The following is a 23,897-nucleotide window of genomic DNA, read 5'->3' on the forward strand; positions in this document are numbered from 1 at the left end:
CGTCTAGGCGTGCCTAGGCGTCCACCGCGAGCCATTCATAAATGACAAATTCGGCTGTTGAATGACAAGCAAAGCATGAGCTGTTTTGGGAAAGAAGTACGATTTCCACCCGATTGGCTTACACGCTTGTGTCGCATACGGGCCTACATGCAACGGACTGCTTTTAGATCCACCTTGCCCTGATGATTACCACCGTCTGGATGCGGTAACTGCATGCATTAACTCAACAACAGTTTCACAGTGGCACGATGAATGATTAACACCCCCCGCCCCCACCCTAACAATCCATCAACCTCCATCACTCCCTCTCGCTCTCCATTACGTTACTAGACTTCCTTCTCGCACCACCACACCCCTTACTCCACCCACCGACCTAAATGCACACACATACAGCCCCCCCACAACCCCCCCAGCCGCTCCCCGACTCCTTCTCTTTATGGCCAGGTGGTGCCGAACAATACGCCCGTGATGAGTATCAGGGTGCCAGCAGCAGGTGGGGGTGGCAGGGAGACCACCCTGTCGCTGGCACGACAGGCCGTGCACCTCCGCACCACCACCCTGCTCTCATACAGAGGGACACCCAGGAGAGAGGCACTGACACGCTGATTACATTAAAAGTATATCACATAAAAATGGCTTTGCTACAATCTATGACTCGTTGGGGCGGCTGGCCGACGTTTTTTACGGTTTCTATGCTCAACCCACCACTTGGAAGTCTCAACACCTTGATTTGACAGCACATCATTAATTTTCTATACTTGTGTGATTTTATTGGTGTGCATAAACAAACGACGCTCGGTGGAAAAGGTGTCAAACATCGCTCAGCAGGTGAATGCAGGTCCTGGGTTTACGTTTAAACCTGAATCCTTTGAAACACAAGCCTAACCAACTGATCACTTATTCACACAGCGGGACGGTTGTGCCTCCAATCGCTTTCGGAAAACCTTTTCAAGCGGTGCAGATTTTATGAATGAATAAAAACATTAAAAACACAGCTGATTTCCCACCACCTGAGCAACCCTGTTGTCATTGAACAAATCTAAGCCCAAGAACCACACATTCCAGTAGGGGAGGCTGAGGCTTCCTGGCAATACACTGGCTGGCTACAAGCAGCGGGACTTTGATCTCCATGCCAGAACGCACATTACACTCATGTGCGTGCAGACACACACTCACACACACACTCAACACAAAAAAAATACATAAACTCACTTTCTCATAAACACACACCCACAGACACAACACACACTTCCCGGATGTGACGTGCTTCCGGCAGATGCTCGACGAAGTGTGCTAGACTGAAGAGGAGTCATCGCTATGACAACCGGGGCGCTGCCTCGTCCTGAGATGGAGACGTTCTCCATACCGGACGACGGGGAGGAAAAACCCCGTCGGCCAGCTGCTATCGATCAGCCGAGGCGGACCCCGCCGGGCCGGGCCCCACGTCGACGGCCCCGCCCCGCCAGCGGGATGGAAACTAGTTGAGATAAGGTGGGGAGCGGTGACGCGCCGTCCCGCGGGCTGACTTTATGATGAATCACGGGACGGGGCCGTGGAGCGTCCCGTGCTCCGGGAGCGCATGCGGCCGTGCACACGCAGAGTGCTTTCAGATGGCCAAGGAGTTCAAAGTCTTGACGGTTGGGGCGACACCTCCGCCGGGCCGGGAGCCTATCAGCAGGTTTAATAATAGGAATAACAACGATAAGAGGCGGCTGATTGGACGTCAGGCCGGCCCGGTTGGAGTCCTCTTTGAACCCTGCTGGAGAGCGTGTTTCTTCCATGCAGGTTTATGGGGACCTTAAAACAGCTGCGTGGACACCTAGATGATTCCAATACCGGCAGCCCGCTACGTAAATAGCTATTAACTATAAAAGACTGAAGAAGTGTCATCCAACTTGATGACGGCATACTGAAAAGCATTACCAATACTTTAGGTTATTGTATGGTATGGTAACTCCGTTGTTCAGGCCTTTTTGTCATTAAAAAAAAGTGTACGCAAAGAACGATGTGGAACTGGGTTAATGTGCTTTTCATAAGGAAACGGTGGATAATGTGTTTGTGCAAAGGAGGCCAGAATATTCTTTTGGGCTGGTAATAAGACTGAAAAGAAAAACATCCAGCCAATGAGAGAGCAGTATGCCAAGGCTAAGTTATGGGATCTCTGGGCGTTCTGCAGGGCGTTAAACAAACAAACAGCACCATTCCTGACGTAAAAACACCACATAGCACGGTGTGAGTGACATTCAGGTCAATGGGTAGAAGCAAGAAACAAACCACAACGCAGTATCCCGTTATTGGAAAATAAAGGACGACGTTGGGGTTATGTGGCCGAAGTGAAGCAGAGTACATCATTTTCAAAAAAAGCCAACCCCCCTGTCGTGGTTTATTCTACTTATATCAAAGATACTGTCAATGATTAGATGTTAGTAACTTTCATCGATCACATGATTGTGTTATTAATGACTTGATCAGCTGATACTGTAATATAATTCCACAACGCTTTAAGCATATTGTTGTTGCGTTGTCAAGGAAACAAGTGCTTATGTTTTTAACTTTTGTAGCCCAAAGATTCAGAACTGTTAAAAGGCAAGTAGAACGTTTTGGACTATCCAGGATAAATTAATGAACAATATTTAACAGTGGTTAACACAAATATGTAATTCGTTATTCTAGTACAGGATAGCTGGGGGGGTTTGGACGACCAGCAGCATATCTCAATTTCCACAGCAAATTGTCTTCAAAATAATCCACAGAGGAGTAGACAGGAAAAAAGTTTCATTTTTATAACCATTATATATTCAACGCGACATTACTTCGGACACCGCAAAGTCTGTTTAATTCAGACCTACTGCTGACGAAACAGATGGAGAAGAGGAAAATGGAAAAAAGACCCTTCACAGAGGTTTAACAAATTGAGCTTCATGAAGTCATATGATGCTCCCACGGGGTCAGAAGTAGGCTATCCCAAAGGAGGGAGAGGGAGAGAGAGAGAGAGAGAGAGAGAGAGAGAGAGAGAGAGAGAGAGATAGAGAGAATCACTAATTGGTAGGTGTGAAGACCGTAACACTTGGGGATAATGTTAGCTCATGTTTCCTCTACCGCCCACTATTGGCCACTTAGTGGACCTACAGGGAGGAGAGGGGATCGGCACAATGCATTGTCTCTTTAATCTGGATCTTTAAACTCTCTGCAGAGATGCGTGGTAGTGGTACTATAACTGTCTTATAAACGCTTTCAATAATTGTTTGGTTGTCTGTAATAGCAGGCTTATTCCATCATCACTTTTGACTGCTTTTCCTATAATAATATACACAAGCCATATCTTTTTGAGACTGGGGAATAACGCGATTTAGATTGAGTGCTTAGCTTGATATACCATTTTCCTGGTTTGGCAATTTCCAATTTCTATATATTTGAATATCTTTGCCATCACCAAAATAAATAATATGCGAAAAAGTGAACATGAAACAAATCTAGTCCCATTGTCAAAACCAAAATATCGATCATGCTTCAGTCTTTTATGAAACATGCATCGCTCTGTCTGTGAAGCAGAGAAACATTGGATAGAGCGGAAGTGGAAGTTTAACAGAACTAGCCGACCGAAACATGGAACAATAGAGACTGAAAACACAACCAGGAGGTATGTGTTCTATTAAGCCAAGCGCTATAACAGATGGAAAAGATTTGATAACAGATCAAAACCCTTCTCTCCTTTTCTCCTTCCTCACCCCGTCTTATGTGTTCTTGTGTGCGTACGTGTGTACACAAGGATAAAGTCTGAGCCGCACTTGAAACGCATTAAAAAAGGCTGTCAACATTTTACATGAAAAAATATAAAAAGAGCTTGTTTCATTTGTGGGAGAAGCGGTGTGGAGGATAGGGGTGTTGGGAGGGGCAGCTTGGGGACCCACACCTTTGTTGGGTGGTAGGTGCAGTATGGTCTGAAGTGTCCACCTTCGGAGCACACAGAGCCTGGATCAAATGAACCGCTCACAAAAGCCCGACCATCTCTGCCCACAGCTTTGTTCATGGAGCGTGTCGACCTGGATCACAGTTGTTGTTTCTGTATTGTGAGTTTCATTGTGTGTTTCAAAAATAGGACTAAAACTGTGTTTACAGGACAAGATTCTGCCCGGGTCTGTCTGGGAGTCTAGGGTTACCCTCGGCAACTGTACGGTGTCGTCACCTGTTGGGACAACACCCGATAGGGATTTGGCTCTCCTTGTTCATTTTGTTATTTTTTACGAGATCTGTAACTAGACGGATGAGTCACCAGGAACCATAACACAAAACACGAGGAAACGAGCGAGGGGGATGGCAGCTCGCTTTGCGCTGAGGAAAGACACCTCCCCTTCGCCTCAGCGTTGATTACATCTGAACCATACCTCAGATCAAACTTCACGTCCCAGGCTGTTTGCAGCTGGGCTCGCTCATCTGACTATATCAGTGTAATCATTATCGCACACAATGTTTTACATTGGTTGCAATAACACTTTATTAACACAATACTAAAGACGCGCCTCGATTTGACACGTCCCTCTCAGAGTCCACAAACTGTCCATCCTGGATCCTTCTCCTGCGTCCGCTGTGATCAGCAGCTGCGCACGAGTCACTAGTGTCAATTCATTGGGACCATTTGTCAGTGATTTTACCACTCAGTCATTTGCCACTCACTGAATCACACTTTTTACACTGGTTACTTTAATCCTTTTTCTAACCAAACCTCCTCACATCTTTAGTACCTTTAACGTTTAAAAGGGAGTTTCACTCTCCGTCCGCTCAGTTCCTCTTGTCCTCCGCGTTAAAGCAAAGAGACAAACAAGCCTTGCATGCTTGCCTCACTCCGTCACATGATGCACCTGAACGGGCGAGGTACCCCGCTCCAGCATCCCTCATCGCCTGCGTGTGTGCACAGGCATGCGTTGTTCAAGCCAAACCTGATTCCCTCTCTGCCTGTTGGCCACCATGCTGGGATGAACCGGTGGTAGGAGCCAATCACAACCTCCTGAGAACATCTGCCGCACATGTGGGATGGCGCGCACACGCACACACACACACACACACACACACACACACACACACGCGCACACACACACACACAAACCAATAGCAGGCATCTGAAGCTGCATAAGCATTGAAGTGCGCCGACACCAACATGCACCGAACATTACACACTTCTTAAAATGCCCGCCAGAAGAAGGTGCCGGGCTCCAATAGGAACCACGTGCTGGCCCGGGGCAGGAGAGGAGGAGGAGGAGGAGGAGGAGGAGGAGGAGGAGGAGGACTAAGTCCTTCCACTCATTACGCCGGCTGACCGGGGCTCACCCTAGGCAGGGAGGAGCGCCAGGGCGAGCTGGGCGCCGCGGCCGTGCCAGCGTTTGAACGCAGCGTCCAAACCTGGAGCGGTTAGCAATTAAATAAACAGTGCCGGAGATTTGTTCCCGCTGTCACGTGCCTCTGCCAGAACATAAAAAAAGAGAACCTGCTGGGGCCGACAGCGGTGCGGTCCAAGGTGGGAACGTGGAGCCCAGCGGGACGGGGACGAGCCAGGAGAAAGCCTCTCCGTCCAGCCACCCCTGTGGCCCAGCTCTTCCTCGCTGAGAAAGTGTCAAAAGCACTCTGTAGTACAGCAAAGCGGTTTACCAATAAACTGCAGAGGAAACACCACACAGGTTGGGCTGCCCTCCTCGAAAAGAGCAAGCAGTGACATGGGAGCGCAACAAACACACACACACACACACACACACTCACACACACACACACACACAACAACATCAGTATGTTAGAAAGATTTTGTGGAAGAAAATCATATACTATTCCCAATTAGCTCACCTTCCTTTGTCCCATCAAGGCTTTCAGATTGCTTTAAGCGATGAGAATTGCTCGAAGGAGACTTCAAAAGTAATGTTTAGACTGAGGGCAGCATAATAACGCAGCCACAGCATCAATCATCACATATTATGTGCCGAATGCTGAAGGAAGACTCATCATTTGGTCTGGCTGGCACTGGCATCATGATTCAAGACAGACGTTCTGCTGAATTTGTGGCGAGCGTGGTGCTTTACAACCATTAATGCCAGCTCAGCCCCTTTAATGTCAAATGAGCCCATTTTAAGAGATTAGTGTTAACATTGTCAAAGAGATAGCACAAAGAGACCCCAAAACAGGCATTTCCCTTTGTCCCCAAGAAACCCATGCATACACCGCCTTGTCACTCATCCGTTGATTTAGAAGCAGAGAGTTAGTGATAGAGCTACTAATGTGTGGAAGTTAGTCTAGTTCTTCGTAAATGTGTTGAACAGCCATGTGTGTGTCACATGCAGGACGGATGGAAAGCGGAATAATTTGACAACAAAATGAATTAAAAACAGAGGAGGCAGTAAATGGCAGACATTGATTAAGACAACCAAAAGATGGGGGGGGGGGGAAGAGAGAGAGAGAGAGAAAGAGAGAGAGAGAAAGAGAGAGCGAGAGTAAAAGAGCGAGAGAGCCAGAGAGAGAGAGGATCAGCAATGATAAATAGTTAGAGACAAGTATGGAGTTTGAACTGCTTCACTGCTAAGTTGCTGGTGATTGGCGGAACGAGGGGCTGATTATCTTCAACTGAGGTTGAGAATGATGAAGGACATTCAGCATATCAGCATCGCCTCATGTTTTGCGCACTTCTTGAATCGGGTCGATTTAGATGGGAGATGTTGTTTGTTTTTGGTTGAAATTGCCCCAGGACAGCTTGGTCCCTCCAGAAAAAGCCGCTGACTCATGGTAATTTAAGATGAGGTGCAGGGGGGGATATTACGCATCAAGATTAGAAATGTGATTTTGGAAACCAGTGTTTCCAACACTCACGGTGTACTCGAGCGATTTCATGTTGGCGTGAAGCAACAGTAACGGGGCCAGCCCGATGCGGTCCGTTCTCGTTAACGACCGAATTATGAAACCCATTCCATTTATGTGTTGTCAAAACAGCCTGTGTTTAGTCTGTCATCCCAGTGAAATTCACCAACAAATGACCTCACTAAGATCATCAATTTAGTAATTAATGTGCCAGCACTCATAGCCTTTAAAACTGATTATATCACTGGTGGCATGAAAAGTAGGAATAAATCCATTGCAAACGTGGCATGTGACCTACATGTGTTTCCAACATTGCCAATGTCTCTGCTTCTGTTTTGCTTTGCTGAACAGGTAGCCACAGTTGACATAATAACCACACAGCTTTTTTCGCAGACTTGTTTGGCTTCCTCATGTCAGGGATTTTCCGATGAATACGATCAACGTCTATACGTATTCACTGTATACGTATCAACGTGCATCAAAGCTGCGATACACGTTGTGATCAGCCTGTAACCACAAAGAATGCGCTTTTCTCCCAAACACATGCGTCACTGAATCTATCAATTAAACGGATATGTTAATGTCGAAAGAACTTTAATTTCTAGTTTCACTAGACGAAAACATTCAAAATCGTTAATGCTCCGTTTTGAAAAATGTGCTTTTCGTAAAAAACAACAACAAAAGCCAAATCTAATAAAAAAAGCAATTATAATTGTCTTTTATATTACACGTCACTGTGTATTAAATTATTTTAATATTTGCAAAACTAATTCAGGATCACATGTATACTCGATGGGAACAAGTCTCACTAAATGCAGAAAAGGAATTACCATATTCCTGGAATTGTGTTTCCCCGCATGCGAGAACTATTGAATGGAGAACAGCAAAGGCTATGAAAACGTTGTACAACTTGTGATGTCTCACAGTGAGGCCAACATGCCTTAATGCAATGTGTTCGGCAGTCCAGAAATGTGCTACACCGGCAATGACTGCATCCCAGAGCAGGCCTGATGTTCCTAACATATGGGCACCCCTTAATCATTGCCAGGTATGACCACTTTCTCTCCATTGTCACTAAATAACATTTCTGAGAGTGTGACGGGAGAATGACCCGCTGGCCTCCAGCCACCCAGCCGGCGAGGCAGCATGAGGAAACATTTAGACCTCATTGTTGCGCATGGCCGTCTTCATAGGAACCCAGGACAGGCACGCTGGGTCCACGGAGACCCACATGTTCAGCGCCTTAAGACCTCAACATCCAACACCCCTCGCCAGGTTGAGGGTGACCCTTCGCAAAAAAAAAGCATATTGACAGTGAAAAGGAAAGGCAACTTCATAATCTACAATCAGTCCTGGAAACCATGGCAACACGTGCCCTGTTTGGCACAGTAACCCAGATCGCAACGCTCACGGCTCTACGAGCGCTCTCCCCCGAAACCGATCTGATACATGCACGCTCATTTATATCATATACAAAAACAAAGTAAAAGTTAGATCCAAGACAACAAAGCGATCCAGACGCTGGGCCGAGCCGAGGCTGGTGAGGGAACCTTGGTAGGAAGTGATTGATGAAACCACCTTCACATGGTTTTGTTTAGAGCCTGAACATGCTAATTTCTTGGCGGTGCCGACACAGGACCATTCATCACAGGCCAGTCACCAGCGGTGACCCCAGTCGCTCGTGTCATTGTTGGACGCCCCCCACCACCCTCTCCCCGCCCCCAGTCTTCTTCACCACTCGGGACTGCGTGACAACTATCCAGGCCGCAGACAAAGATGGATGCCGGGATAGATAGATGGGGAGTGTGGGGGTGAGACTGAGAGCTCATGATTGATGGCTCCGCTCTGGAGGGTTGCGGGGCCACAGAGAGTAGGCACCGCGCGACGAGAGCAATCCCCTTGCCTTTCACTCACATTATTGTCATTCCAGCGTGGAGCTACTGCTTTTACCAAAGGCTTGCTCTAGCTCCACAGAGCTGTACTCGATAGGGCCACCACATCTACTCAGGGCTGGGCTGGTTCCCAAGACCCCCTCTCCTGTTAAGGTGTGGAGTTAGCAAAGAAAAGCTTACTTTATAGGATCCCGTTTCTTAGAGACAATGTAGATGTAGTAAATACAGTCCGTGAGTTGGACTACACACGGTAGGGCTGGTGCTAGTGTACACGAGCTGGTCTGAAATCAGTCCACCAGCCACTGTTCTCGCCTGCCTGCCCAAGGAGCACTTCATCTCGGCAGTCGGGTTTTCGTGTTTACAGTCGTGTTTACAGTCCTTTCTCCTGCAGGACTGTAAACATTAACATTAACGTTAAACATAATCACCATTGCTTAACTGTGAAAATCTGATCAGCTTGCAGGAACTAACCAAGTAATAATAACAGAGTAATAATGCATGCTAATTAAACACAAAATGTAGGCCGGTATAGGAGGCATGGAATAATCATACATCATTATTTCTCTCTGCAACAATTCATTTAGATCATACAAAGAACAGAGCGGTAGAGTTGGGCACGCGTCTGAGCTAAACGCTCCCTGACTTATAGTCCTCGATAAATAAATCACTGAGTCACACAAGACGCCGCTCTCGTTCACGGCTCATTGCACGCCTGACGCTCCTCCGATGACAACGCTCTTACGGCCATCACATCTCAGCCCCGCACGTCCACGCCTCCTGGAGAGCCCAGCGCACCGCCGGCCGCCCCTCGCTGCCCGGCCGAGCGAATCAAACAAACAGTGAAACCATCTGCGGCCGTTTCACCACAAGCAGCCTTGTAAATAAACCCCCTGTAATGATGGCACTCGGGGGGAGGGGAGGCGGCCATCATTACGGCGGTTTATTTACCTACCAAGAAGTCTGTAGAACCGAGCAGCATGTTCAGGGCAGTTGCTGATGTCCTCGGGCAGCGGGAGGGTCGGGGGGGCAAGCTCTCTGTACAAGAGCGGAATCAAGGACCTTATTATTAGCTGGAAATCAAAGAGCCCATTGCACAGTCGTTGCCTTTCTTTATTCCCCTGGCCTGGTGGGTGATCCAGCAGAGAAACGACCCTCGGTTTACCTGCTGATTAACCCAGACAACTTAGACGAGGGAGGCAGGGTTACTGAGTGGCTTAAGGGCTGGCCCCACCTACAAAACAATCCAGAGGACTGGATGATGTAGAAGTGTTTTCAATTAAAACAAGACCTGATTGGGAAGGGGGCTCATCTCCCTTAAGGGTGTAAAAGCAACAAACCTGAATTTGAACACATCTTGCTCACAAGCTGGATGCGACGACATGAGGGGGAAAGAGAAGAGTTTGATTAAAATCTCAAAGCTCAAGAAGTTATATTATGCAGAGAAAACAGGACCGGACATGGAAAAAAGAGACACGTGTGAACATAAGCTAGTGCTGCCAGAGGTCTCAGGTCTGTCCATGAATTATCTCTGAAGGCTGGGAGAGGAGCTATAGAAGAAACGGAAGGTTTGTGCGTGGTGAACTCTGAAGGCCAAGGATAGCTAAGCTGGAAACTCGTGTTGCCGAAATAACATCAAGCAGCACGAGAGTGGATGGAAAACGGATGAACTCATCATCCATGCATTTGATTGGCGTGACTCCATTACGCCCAGTCTCAAGAATTTAACTAGACGCTGGAGATAGGCAGACACGGAGCCGTTCAGAAATGGATTACTAGAGGGTGCGTGTCTGTACATATACATTGCTTTCAAACTCGCTCTTAGCAAATGCTTAAGGCTAGCGTTTTGTTTTATGATTGTCACTCAAAAACCAAAGCCACACTGTAGGCTGATCTCATCTTTCAAGGCCCCAATCTGAGAAACATCACCACTAATGAAGTCAAAAAATGTGGAGCTCTGAGGGGGAAAACTTCTCTGAAGTTTTCAGCTTTACTTAGTGGGCACTGGGACATTTTCTGCTACACTGAATTTGAAGATGGAAATAAGACCACTCTTTGGTCACATAATCCTACATATATGACTAAAGTTATGATAGCCCAGCTCATAAAAAATGGAACAGCCTGCCCATAGTGATTTACATTGTGCTGTTTAGTTTAACCTGGCCAGTAGGATGTAAGAGAGAATATCTGCCCCGGGGGGAATTCTAAAATTTATACGGCAGATTGTAAAGCTGCAGTATGAACTGCACAACTGAACAGCCTCCTCTATCCCCTCCCTTTGAAACAATGCATTATAATCTAAGGTGGCCTGTACTGCTCTTTGAGCCGACAGTAGATATTCCAAAATTATGTTTTTTTTCCTTTAAATGCTTCCTCTCTCTCTCAGTTTGTCTGTTCTGGGCTACTGTAGAAACTTGGGGGACTCATAGAAGAGGACCCGTTCTTCTATGAGCACCTTAGAATGAGGGCTCATTCTAAGGTAACAAAAACACAATGATTCTCATGATTTTCATGAGATTATACAGTATCTAAAAATTATGAATATCATATTTAATTTCGCCAAAGTCCGTTCCACTAGATCCCGCAACGTTTTGCACACTGCACTTTTAAAGTCTCAAAAGAATACTCCCAAGTTGTACAGTATTTTTTCTTCAAAGTGACATTTTTTGCACCAGTCAAGGCCTGGATGGGGGCTTTGGGTTCAACTCTAACCCTGAGCGGAGGGTCATGGGTCTCGCTTGACCTGGCCATGGATTGTTACCTGAAAAGGACATGACTACGACCTCCCTTTGCGTGGGTCACGGGCTGTGTCTGAGAAGACCCACCGAGAGCTTAGTCTATTTATAGGTAAACGCATCGCTGCAGCACAGTAATCATGAGAGGAACAGAATACAAACCCTAAATGTCTGAAAGACTCATCGCCAAGGTGACACGCCAATTCTTTAGAGACAACGACGAGAGCCCGGCTTTTCGCCCGAGCTCCAAAACTTGAATCCATTTCCTGCTGCCCCTTCCAAAGCATTAAACTATCCTGTTACTTTTTACCTTGTCGATTTTGTCATTTAATACAAGCAAGAAATGCAGCACCTACAAAATTGTCCAAAGCAATGACACAGGTAATATAAGTACAAGTACACTGATGGAAAAACATCAAAATGGCATGTTATTCTTTTTCTCCATTGCAAACAATCAGAGGTTGTAGACTAAATGTAGCCTGCTTAGTGTTTTCAGAACGATAATGACAGAACTTTTCTTTCTGAACAAGGATTTGTCCACCCATACAGATGTTTGTGCCAGACACAGGAAAAAAATATGAATATTAAACAATACATATAACAAAAAATGAATAAAGTATATAGTATAAATTTTCAATCAATTTTAATTTGGTGAGTTTAAATCTGGGAGTAGTAGTTCATATGAGTTCCTAAAACATAAGAACAAATATGTGTCTTTTTGTATATTTGGCCACACATATTTACCCCCACTGTTTCCCTCACTAGGTGGACATATAATGAGCCGTAAAACCACTCAAACCTCTGAGGTGCACTGAAACTATGACTTTATGCAGGGTTTGATTTTACAGTCCTGAAACTCCATTCGAAGGCCTAGGAGAACCCAAGGATCCACCGCAGCTCCCATCATTAAATCAGTTCTATCACACTCAGATGAGCTTCTCAGGGCCATGGAAGAGGAAGAAGGAGGAGAAGTTGAAGAAACCCAGCAGAGGGACGGAGCACTGCGGGCCCAGTGATTCATTGCCAGGTTTCAGCGGGCCTTATGCACCTTGAGCCTTGCACTACATTTGGAAAGAGATCCGGCAAATGCTGTGACATTCAGGGTTAGTTCCACACGGAAATTCCTGTGACACTTGCTCCACCACCTCTGCTCTTCAGCCCTAGGGACTCACTAACTCTCGGAGTACACCAAAAGTATTCGGGGGGGATGAATAAAACACAGTGTATTATGCATTATGATGCAGTAATTTACTGTGATTGCTTTTTTAGAATGCGAGTGGAATGGTGTAATGGCTCTTAAACGATTTTGCACGGTTTCGGTTTCAACACATGGAGCTTGTACACTCAGTACACACTCAAAGGAGATGTCCAGAAACCCAGGTTTCCCATCAATGTCAGGTGCACTGTAAGGGGACATGGCGCTTATCTGTGAGCGGCTGAGACATTTGCCCTGTGGTTTCAGCACAGCAGATCCCATTCTCAGTTACAGTTCGGCGTTCACTTTCATGTCATTGGAAACACTGACGCAGAGTGTTAGAGCAGTGAGACGATAAAGCAGTTGTAGTTCAATAGGGAAATAGGAGAGCAGGCTAAAACAACACCCGTGGTCTCTCTCCCTCTTTATTTCCAACCCTCTCTTGACACACATTGACTCTTTGAGAGATAAATCAGTGCTAAGAAAAATCAACAAAACATCTGGCATTCCTTCCCAGCAAAAGGAAATTCTTTGTTTCCCCTCCAAGGTCAATGGATTATACAACTTCGTCTCCTTCTGCATTTGTTTGGGCACATCTGCACGGAAAGCATATTACAGGATATTGTAACGCCTTTTGCTCCCAGGTCAAGATTGGGGGAAATACAGTGTGAGTCACAGCTGTCTGAGCTGTAGGTGTCTGACTAAACTCCAGATGGATGATTGATTTTCAGATTGACCGCTTCAATTCATCCCACTTCAATGGAGATTTCACAGGCCCTCGTACAGTCAACATAATAATAATAAAACTAAACAAAAGAACCCACCAGTAATGACTCCGTTGGGAGTGAATAAAGTCCTAAATCTGAGACCTCTGGCCTCCCCTCTCCAGATGGAGGACCTCAGCTGTACAGGATTTGGCTTTCCTTAGCTTTTCTTCACAGGAAGTACCACTGGTTTCACTTTAGGCCTAGGAAAGAAAAGTGGAATTCGGACTGATAGCCAATAACTACCAGAAAGACCATACCAGATTGGCCAAGACCAGTAAGCAGGAACTAGGGGACTCGCTGACCCTCAAGGCTTTCAAGATCTGGTCGGTTGGTCGATTGGTTGTTAGAATATACACCCGTTTTACTAAATTCCCATTGGCCAGTCAATCAATGGTGGTGCTTTCATAAAGAAAATAACATTAATTATGAATAATAATTATACTCAAGGCTTCGTAGTTTGTTTTAATAATTGAATGGTTGGTTTAAAAGACTATAGGACAGTGGTGTTGCAGCATTTTGTTAAAAGACCAAAGAATATGTAGGAACATCATCCAAAATCTTTTGGATGATACTTGTGTTTTTCAACTTTGGTGACAAACACTCAACACTTTTAAAAAGTCTTCATGCAGAAGAATATGGCCATAGCAAGGGTGTTAAAATCCACACTGAAAGGCCCTGGTTTCAATCCCCAAAATAAACAGCCTACCTGTACCGACCAGTGAGATAGCTAAGCTATTCCATTTTACCAACTGCTTTGTATCTCCTGAATAGTACATGCACAGATACACCTGTGTCATGGCAATCCACCGAAAATCACAACGCAACAATGCAAACAGATACCAGCATGACAGAACTCGTGTCGGGTCAGCATGTGTGCAACCGCATCATGCTTCCCGACACGGCAGCAAAGATTCCACTAGTTCCAGAAATGTCTCAGACAACATGTGTATCCTTCCTTATCGACCGCCGCAGCTGCTCTCTGTTTTACACACCGCGTCAAATGGGCTCATGTGTATGGAACTTAGCAACTCTTTGCTCACCGACGCTACGTGTGTGTGTGAGAGAGACGCGGTAATCCTATCGGTGCGCAGACAACGACTTAGCACATAAACCACTCTCCCTACGCTGCCAACAAGCTAGGATAATGGCTGTGAAAGAGGAGTGTGGAGCAAGTGACAGCTGAAACACTGAAACGCGCAGTCTCGACATGTCACCGGCAAACGTCAGCTATCTGTGAACCCCCATCAGCTATCTGTGTGTGACCCGGAGCGTGGCCTATTGATCGTCTAAAGCGTCCTGGTAGTGACCCATTAAAGTATCTCATTGTTGTGTGGCTGACAGACGATCCCCCCAGAACCTCCCGTGTCTCAGGTACCACCTGTCTAAGGGGAGAGGGAAAACAGAACACCGAAAGGAACATCAATGTGGAGTGATATATTGAGCCCGGCCCGGCCTGTACAGAGGGCGCTGGCGTTATTTATGGGCTGATGAGAAGCATTTAGCCAGGAATAACTCCAATGTACCATTAGCTTAGCCCAGATCTGGTTCCAGAGCAGCTCACTCTGGGGGGCTCTGCGCCAGGCATTAAAGCAGCGGGGGGGGGCTCTCACAGAGTTATGGCGTGAACCCCGATGCGCCTTCTCCAGATTAGCAATGGACACGTGCACACACAACCTATGTTGTGTGTGCATGTGTCCATTGATGTCATGTATTGATGTCATGTATTTCAACTATGGTGATGGCTGATTATGCGTGTGTTTGCGTGTGTGTGTGCGTCTCTGTTTGCGTGTGTGTGAGCGTGAGTGTGTATGTGGGTCTGACACATGTGTGTCTGACACATTCTCCCAGACTTGGAGAATGCATAGGTCGTTCCGCTGCAGGACGATGTAATGTGCAGCGTATCTGGAATTCTAGACACTCGTAGTTGTAAGGACACACATGCACACATACACACACACACACACACACACACACACACACACACACACACACACACATACTGTTGCGTACCATTCTGCTCCTCCAGCTCGTTGCCTATCTCCCGGCCCATCATCTTCTGCCGGCTGATGACCGCTGCCAGGGCTTCCAGACCAGCGTCCTGGGCTGGACAGAGAAAAGACCAGAAGACGGATGAGTGGCCAACAGCACGAAACCCTGAGAATCTGCACTACAACCCATCATCAAGACAGACAGACTGACGGACAGAAACACATTCAGACACCAACACACACAGAAAGACAGGCGGACAGAGATTGACAGACAGAGACAAAGGAATAAAGAAAGAAACAGAAAAGAGAAAAACACCAAAAATCAGCGACCAATGTAGTTAGTAATACACGTATGTGCACAGGAATGTACTCGGTACACAGCCATAGAGATCAGAGAAACCGCTGAGAGACGGCCGGGTTCGCCATTCCTTTTAAATGAGCCAATTGCAGGATGGGGATAATTAAGAGTGCAGGGCATTCCAAAGGGGGCAGCATCTGGATTGACAGGGCCTCAGTACCCCAGCTGAGTGGACAGTGGACCACATGGACGTCATTTAAGCTCTGTTATTACAACTGATCCTGGGGCCAGGTGGAGAAAGAACCACTGGCAGAACGGTGTAGGAAAGTACATTGCAAGTGGTGAACATAGAGATCAGGTGAATCGAATGAGACACCCGTGTCCCTATCAGACCAAATGTCAACTTAAATAGCAAACTGTTCTAGGCAGAATCTACACACACAAGACAATGTCATAACAGAGAGAAGAACATAAACAAAGGAACTAGAACCAACATTTGGCCCTTGTCACAGACAACCACAGGAATCCAGTGTTACCACAGGTTCAGGTTCACCATGACCCAGCGACAGCCCCAGTAACCCCGCCGGGAACGGGGAGAGGGACGCTGTGCGGTTTGGTTTCCCCATCTTAACAGGACTCTCCCAAAGCAGACCCGACAATAGCCAGAGCCGTAATGGGAGAGGTACCGAGCGAGTGTCCCGACGGTGAGGTGGAGCTGGCCACGACTTACCTTCTATGATGCTGTGCTGCTGCTGCTTGATCTCTCCGAAGCTCAGGCCCCTGGTCTCCTCCGATTCGTTGACCAGCCACGGGTTGACCGCTCCCCCGCCGCCCCCTGCTCCGGACATGAGCGTCGTCCTGCGAGACGTGGGTTAATGTTATTACCGTCTTCAGACGTAAGGCCCAACGCTCCTCTGCACTTCCTGCCTCCTGCTTCAACAAACCACTTGGCACAAACACACGAATGAGGGACGGTACAGTGCGCGGTATTATAGTCCTTTACGTTAGGCTTCTGTTCAAAGCAACAAACTGTGAATTTAGATTTGAAATGTGATAAAAGGGGAAGGAAGGGGGTAAGGCATCTACTGTGGGGGTTTAGCCACCTCACTGTCCTGACCTCTATCTATCTGAGCAGCTACAATTGAGATGATTGAGTTCAATAAAAATAAACCATTTGGGTCTGGATTTCCCTTGGTATGCCCCCCCATTTCCTATGTGGGTATGTGTGTGCGGTTTACCAATGTGAATCACGTAGAGGCAGAATAGGAAAGGGAATATTTATTTCTGACCTGAACAGAACCCATGTAATGGATGCCTAGTTCCTTGCCCTGATTTCAGTTCTTCCACAGTGAAAGTACACACATTGTCGGTGGTGCCAAGATCCAATCAAGTAGGAAAAGTAGCCCCAATAATAAAAGTATGTAAGGGATATATATAGCTACATCAGTGGGGGCTGGTGGTTTTTAAAGTGAGGGAGGAAGGACTGCTCGCTTGGTTGCCATTTGCCTGCTTGCACTGTTAGTGGCGTATGGTGGCATAACTATGTGAGTCTCAAGTTGTTTCAGGGTGTTTTGGTGAACTACAAAATAGCAGGGAGGGATAATTATGTGAATCGATACAAATCCACCAGTGGCAGCACTGTACTTTGAAAGCTGGTGGGCAGGATATCTTGGACTACAAGGGCAGAAGGAAAGGATGCAGAGCCAATTAGTCAAATCAGGCCTACTCTTGATTTGTAAAACTAAATAATAAATCTGGGCCTATCATTGGGCCTATTTTCGCCCTCAATGACTGAAGCCATTGGTTGTAATTTGGCTATGTTTATTTTCAGCTACAATTGTTTTAAGAAAAATTAAAACACAAAAACAAAAGTGATGCCATTTAAAAAGCATCATGCTCTGACTCATCCTTTCCACAATATCAAACGGAACGGTCAGAGTAAAAAACAATTAAAAGAACAACAAGAACATTATTTGACAACTATTTACATGGGATGTAAGCCTAACATTGTTTGAGGCAAATGTGGATGTTAATAGGTGTTTCAGAATGTTGGTCATGGTGTTAAGCCAATTAAGATTGAGGGACTATATTTATAGATCAAGTCAATCCTCCTCGCGGGCTCCGCAGGCCGGCCGCGGGCAACGGAAACGTTGCTCTGTTCGTCAACACAAGCGAACAGAGCCGCACTGAACCACAACGACCAGTAGCGCACCGCTCGGTGGAAACGAAGCATACGGGTTCGTTGGTTCTCGTAGCATAGACGTGAGGGGATAACCCCTCCCTCCGGGCTGCTCCACAGCCAGGGCTCCTGCTTATTGGTTCATAGCGCAGCCAGGGCTCAGGCCTATTCCTGAATAGACGTAGGCGGGATCCAGATCCCTTAGCTAGTCACACCCACTCAGAGGAGGACTTTCTTCCTCTCTCCCATTGAACCCCATGTTATTCACCAACCGCCAACACTTTCGGGGAATTGAATGGGAGTCAATGGAGGCTGAGGGAGGAACGTCCTCCCTGAAGTAATTGTCAATAGGCGATAGGGAGTGCTAATATCCCTTTACCCAGGGAAACGAACATTACATATACAAAGGCATTAAAGTAGTCATGTTTAAGGGCATTCATTCATTACAGTAGTCTGGACAATCTACATTTTTTATTCTCAACAATGTTAAGGAGGATCTTCCCCTCTCCTCACTGGAGAAGCCTCCACTGAGCTACATTTTATGTCACAAACAGTTTGCTGTCAAGTATCCTAAACTAAGCTCAAGAGCGTTGACTGTTTCGATAATGCTGTACAAATCTATTCATTTGCTACAAAATTCAAAGCATGAGCCCCTTAGACAAAAAAAATGTTGCTTACTCAGCGAGTTTGCTGTACACGTTAGCATAGCACACATGCCTTAAGGTTGCTATCGGCTCTTGCTGCTACATAGCAACACACCAGAGGGCTCTGTTGTGTTTCGCTTAACACAGGTTTTTACAGCCCTTTCCTTGATAATGGCTTATAGCTGTGTCTGGGGGTCCCGGGGCTGATTTGTGGTGAGTAGTCCAGGGGTCTCAGTGTGAGAAAGGATTTGAACGTATCTATTAAGAGCAACAGATTTTCTGGTGGAATCCAGGAGACATGAGCAGAGCCACAAGGAGACCCCTGTGTGACTCAGGAAGTGATTAAACCGAGGCAAGCGAGAGTCCATGTTGTGGTTTTCCTGTCAAAATGAAATCCTTTAAGTGGCGATATGCTACATCGTCTCTCGTGGATACTTTTGACCCGTTCACATTTCAAAGAAGACCAACGAATGCAACTGCTGAACGTGACATAAGCGCACAAACTCCATATTAGGCAAGCTAAACTTTCCCCTTAGGCCCGAGCGCAAGAGCATGGATCGCATTTCTCAGCAATTCATTTAACTTGGGCTTTGGTATCAACGATCATCTTTAAGTGGTACGATAAGGGTCTGGAAACAGAGACTTTGCGGTGCTGCTGTTTGGACGGTGCGGGCCAGAACCGATACCATCAGTAGGTCTGCTCTGCAGCGGCACCGGGCCTGATCCTGCTAACATGTTTGATAACTAACCCAGCACTTGGAACCCGGCCACTTCCTATGTGACGGCGCCCAGTGTGTGAAGATCCAATTAGCCCATCAGTGGGAAGAGCTAAAAATCAGTCAGGCACACTTGCTTGGCGGCGGTAAAAGTGGTGGGGCCACGGCCATTGTGGCTTAAACATCAAGGCCCTGATCTAAGAGACTTGGACAGGCAAGATTTAACTAATTACAGCTATTTCCCAGAGGGCAATCGAGTAGGAGGGAGAGAGTTTTTGGAGCGAGCTGAAGTTGTGGGACCGCTGGCTCGCAGAAGGTTAACCGAGCCCCTCAGATCGCGGCCCCATGTCCTACTTTGAGATGGAGAAAGTATTGTTTTAGGAATAGATTAAGCTTTACCTCTAAAGCCCCAGACCCTTTTTTTTCTCTCTCTACTCCAGTGCTCTCCAAGCCCGGGCTTAGGTTAACCAAGCATGGCCGAGCCAACCCACCCTCCCCCATTCTGTCCTCTAGGACCACACAGAGGGGAGGGGAGAAGTCCCGTCCCCTGTAAAAACACCAATGTCCTGGCTACACGGCACTCACAGTAGAGGGTCCAAAATTAACTAACTATCTTTCTACCTGCCAGAGTGGAAAAATCCAGAGGCCAGGCAATTGTTTTAATGTGTAACCCTGATTGTGTTTTACACGCCAGTCGGTCAAATCTATCCACCACTGGCAGGTGTCAGGTGTTGGTTTTGGAGCCATATATCTAGAACACTGTACCTTGCCTTTTCCTTACAGTTTGGTCGGTAGGACAGCGTGGATTTACATAGTTCATGAAAATAAAAATACAAACGTGCCTGACATGTCTTTGTTACATTTGAGATAATGAATATACCAAATATAACGAAGGAGTAAAATCCATCAGGCTTTACAAAGGTTTTCACACAAAAACAAGACAATTAATTCAGGAGGAAGTGAGCTACATAAGCCTATTTCCTCTTCCTGTCCAAATAAACGCTGGCTGATGGGGTCAGCCCCTCTACGCTAGGTAACAGCCATCTGTTTCCTCGGCAGTCACCTCAATATGAAATCAGTGGATGAAGAGGATATCAGCGGTGACACCTGGCGCTTTTGTCAACAATTCCAAGTCATAAAGTAATAGTCTGATGAGGAGTTATATACAGAGCCAGGCCTACTCCCACTGTGTGTGTGTGTGTGTGTGTGTGTGTGTGTGTGTGTGTGTGTGTGTGTGTGTGTGTGTGTGTGTGTGTGTGTGTGTGTGTGTGTGTGTCGGAAGGTGCCAAACATGTGATCAGCAGTGCGAAGCGCCTGCAAAGCCTCCTAATGGAAATGAATTAGCGGAGGGGTCGGCAGAGAGGCAGGCCTCCCTCCACAATTGATGCTACAGGGGAAGAGGTCAAGGTGCACGGCTCATACCGGATGTCCAAAGACTTTGCCGCCCAAAGTTACTGACCGGTGACTTATCCTCAAAGGGGAGCAGCAAGCATGTAACTGGGAATCATCCAATAAAGTGAAGATTCATTATTTTAATTGGACAACGTGGCGCCGGTTATTCTTTTGAATCGCCGTTTTAAAAAAGGGGGTGGAAGTCTTATGGCCTGGGTGGGCTTGAATAGGATGGTGGATTGACTAATAAATGATGGTGGATCCTGCCAGCACTGACCTATTGTGACAGTACCCCCTTCGTAAATTGACACATTCCTGATGTGATTAAGAGGCTAAATGTTAACCCACTTTTTTTTTCCATAAGTAAAAGGATAGACTTAATTGCACTTTTACATTTCATATATTACCAATGAAAAAATTAAATCCATCTCAAATAGCATGTTTACAAAAACATGTCCCTTGAGCAACACAAGACTTTTATTTGAACCCATAATTGAGAATGAGTCAGCCCATTGCAGGGCCTTCAGTGACCTTATGGTGGATGGGTGGATAAAAAGCCATTAGTTTGAAACTACTATTACATGTATTTCGATCCCAAGCTCAACACCTATGCATTCCATTAACCAATCAAGCTTCTGAACAACTGGCTTACATGTTATAGACATTAAGAGTTCAGGTAATTACCCTCTGAGAGAAAACATACTAAATACTAAACATGTTATTCTTTATATTGGTTAATTTTAAACATTAATGATAAAGCGACATGTATTTCAGTCACAGATAAAACAATCAATGCTCTGATTCAATTAAGAAATATAAAGTAATCTGATCATCTACGGAAAAAGGGAAAAGCTGTTGTGCCTGTTGACAAATTAATAATTTTACATTAATACTGCATGACATGGCATACCTGGAGGGTTCTTCTTTGACCTCTCCTCTGAAGGTGGCGTTAAGATGTTTCTCTCTGGTGACCAGGTCATCTACTAGGTTCTGTCTCCTGTCAGCCTCTGACTGCATTCTAACATGGTTGTATTAAGGGAAACAGTTATTGATAGAATAATATGTTGTTATCAGCCAGCATTTTTCCTTGTGACATTTGGGTGTTAATGATGATAAATGAGAAAGGAGTGATAGTACAATTATCATGATATTTTTGCTGTTGCTCTGACACATACCCTTTACCAAGGTATTACACAAAACGTTACTAAATATGAGACAAGTTTGACATTTAAAAGATACCATGTTGCCCTCTATTGGAAAATTGTTGTTACTGCGAGTAAATGACAACGATACAGAAAGAGATATGAACACTAGTTGTAGTCCACATATTCATTGTTGAGATATAATTGTATTCAACCAATTTTTTATGCATGTTTCTAATGTTTTCAGGCTTTGTGACCAATAGAGGCACATGTTAACACCAGATGTGAGACACCAATGTTAAGTACAGCTTCAAGAAGGATACATCCGACGGGACGATGAAGCTCGTAGCAGGCTCTCTTTCAGCTGGGAGATGTTTTGCTTGAGCTTCTGTAATGACGCTCTTAGTGTCATGTTGATCTGAAATAATCCCATGCATTGAAATGAATTATTCTGTAACACTTTACAATAAGGGTACATTTATGAACCATTAATTAACATTAGTTAATGCAATAATAAGCATTATTCGAATGTACATAGCATTAGCATATAGAAGGGTAAGGGGTAGTGTGTTAACCTAAACACTATTAAATGTTTACATTAATACCTTTGTTAACATCAACATTTTACCTATACCGATACCTATTACCACTATGAGTAAACTCGAACACCATTAGTAAAGGCTTATTTGATCAGTTAACTGATAATTTGCTCTAAATAAATGCTTATTACCTTAATTAACTAACTTAATTAACTAATGTAAATAAAGTGTTAATTAATGTGCCCTTATTGTGAAGTTTGTTATTCTAGGCTTATGGATCAGATAATTTGGTCCTATGGGTGCACAGTGCACCCCACGGCCTCACCTTGGCCGGGTTGCCCCCGGTTCTCTGTAGTCTTGACCGTTCATGTATATTCTCGGCTATGTCTTGCGCCAGCCGACACGTCGCGTCGTAGTTCTGTAACCTTCATAACATCACATCACATGAGATCTTTCATTTACATTTAGGTTCTTTAGCAAACGCTTTTATCCAAAGCGACATACAATAAGTACATGTGTCAGAAGATAGAGAAACAACAATATATCGCTGTCGGTACTGCAAAGATGTTCATAGAAACAAGTGCCAAGCCATGACCTCATGAGCTTGTGACATGATGTCACATGAAATTACATCACATGACATGACATGTCTTGGTATAACATGACATGCCATGCCATATCTTGACATGTCATTTCATAACATAAGAGTTTGGACCAAGGGTACTTTTTAATCTTTGCACTACTATGGGTAAAGATGAGAGGTTTTAACATCGATCAAGACGTATTGTTTCAGTACCAGGGCGAATCTTATCACAGCGTTGTCGATGTGAGGATTAAGCATGACATTTATCATGTGATAACATTTAGCAATGCCAGGACTAACTCATACTCCCTTGTGTACATTACAGTCTAATTCTAATAAGTGCAATTATTCAACATTCAACAAAACACAATATTTAAAAAACGTATACGTGTACATGGTATACATTTCCATTTATAATGAAATGGTTAACTATTGCAACGACAAGTTGAGGTTAGCTCGCAACAATTAGCCTCCATAACAAGATCCGTAAATGCCAAATTAATGTAACAACGACACTAACTAAGTGGCCACTATTTAGAATGATCATTATGACCCTTACCAAGGATCTTGAGACATATTGAGATGACTTCGTGTTAGCAAGTATCCAGGTAAGCGTTAGCAGCTTCTTGTTTTGGTGTGACGTCAGAACGGCGCTCTGCGAGGTTCAAAAGATACTTGGCAAAATCGTTAAAGGGTCAGTAGTAAATGCAATACTCTCTCTCTCTCTCTCTCTCTCTCTCTCTCTCTCTCTCTCTCTCTCTCTCTCTCTCTCTCTCTCTCTCTCAAATAAATAAATATATATATATATATATATATATATATATAAATACATTATTAAGAGAGTTGGTCTTTAATCTTATATCACAATATAAGCACATCAACAAGATGTCCATGTCAAATGCACTCCTCTCTCAAGGAGGGCAACACACCGACTCAAGAGGATGGCACAAAACAAAAGACAAATCAACAAAAAATAGATCCATAAAAAAGTTCAAA

At 45.3% G+C, this 23,897-nt stretch overlaps 1 protein-coding gene across 1 annotated transcript in view; it reads right to left on the reverse strand.

The window, feature by feature from the left end:
- Window positions 1-23,536, reverse strand: part of stx8 (syntaxin 8) — a 40,722-nt gene extending 17,186 nt beyond the window's left edge. The window contains exons 1-6 of the mRNA XM_079730097.1: window positions 23,461-23,536; window positions 22,644-22,743; window positions 22,103-22,197; window positions 21,548-21,655; window positions 16,437-16,564; window positions 15,431-15,523 (exon numbers count right to left, since the gene is read on the reverse strand). Of these exons, the coding sequence (XP_079586223.1) occupies window positions 15,431-15,523; window positions 16,437-16,564; window positions 21,548-21,655; window positions 22,103-22,197; window positions 22,644-22,743; window positions 23,461-23,477 (541 nt within the window). The 5' untranslated portion in view covers window positions 23,478-23,536. The remainder of the gene's footprint in view (window positions 1-15,430; window positions 15,524-16,436; window positions 16,565-21,547; window positions 21,656-22,102; window positions 22,198-22,643; window positions 22,744-23,460) is intronic.
- Between the last annotated feature and the right edge of the window lie 361 nt (window positions 23,537-23,897).

Source organism: Pollachius pollachius (genome assembly GCF_949987615.1).
Source record: "Pollachius pollachius genome assembly, chromosome: 2".
Lineage (NCBI taxonomy): Eukaryota > Metazoa > Chordata > Actinopteri > Gadiformes > Gadidae > Pollachius > Pollachius pollachius.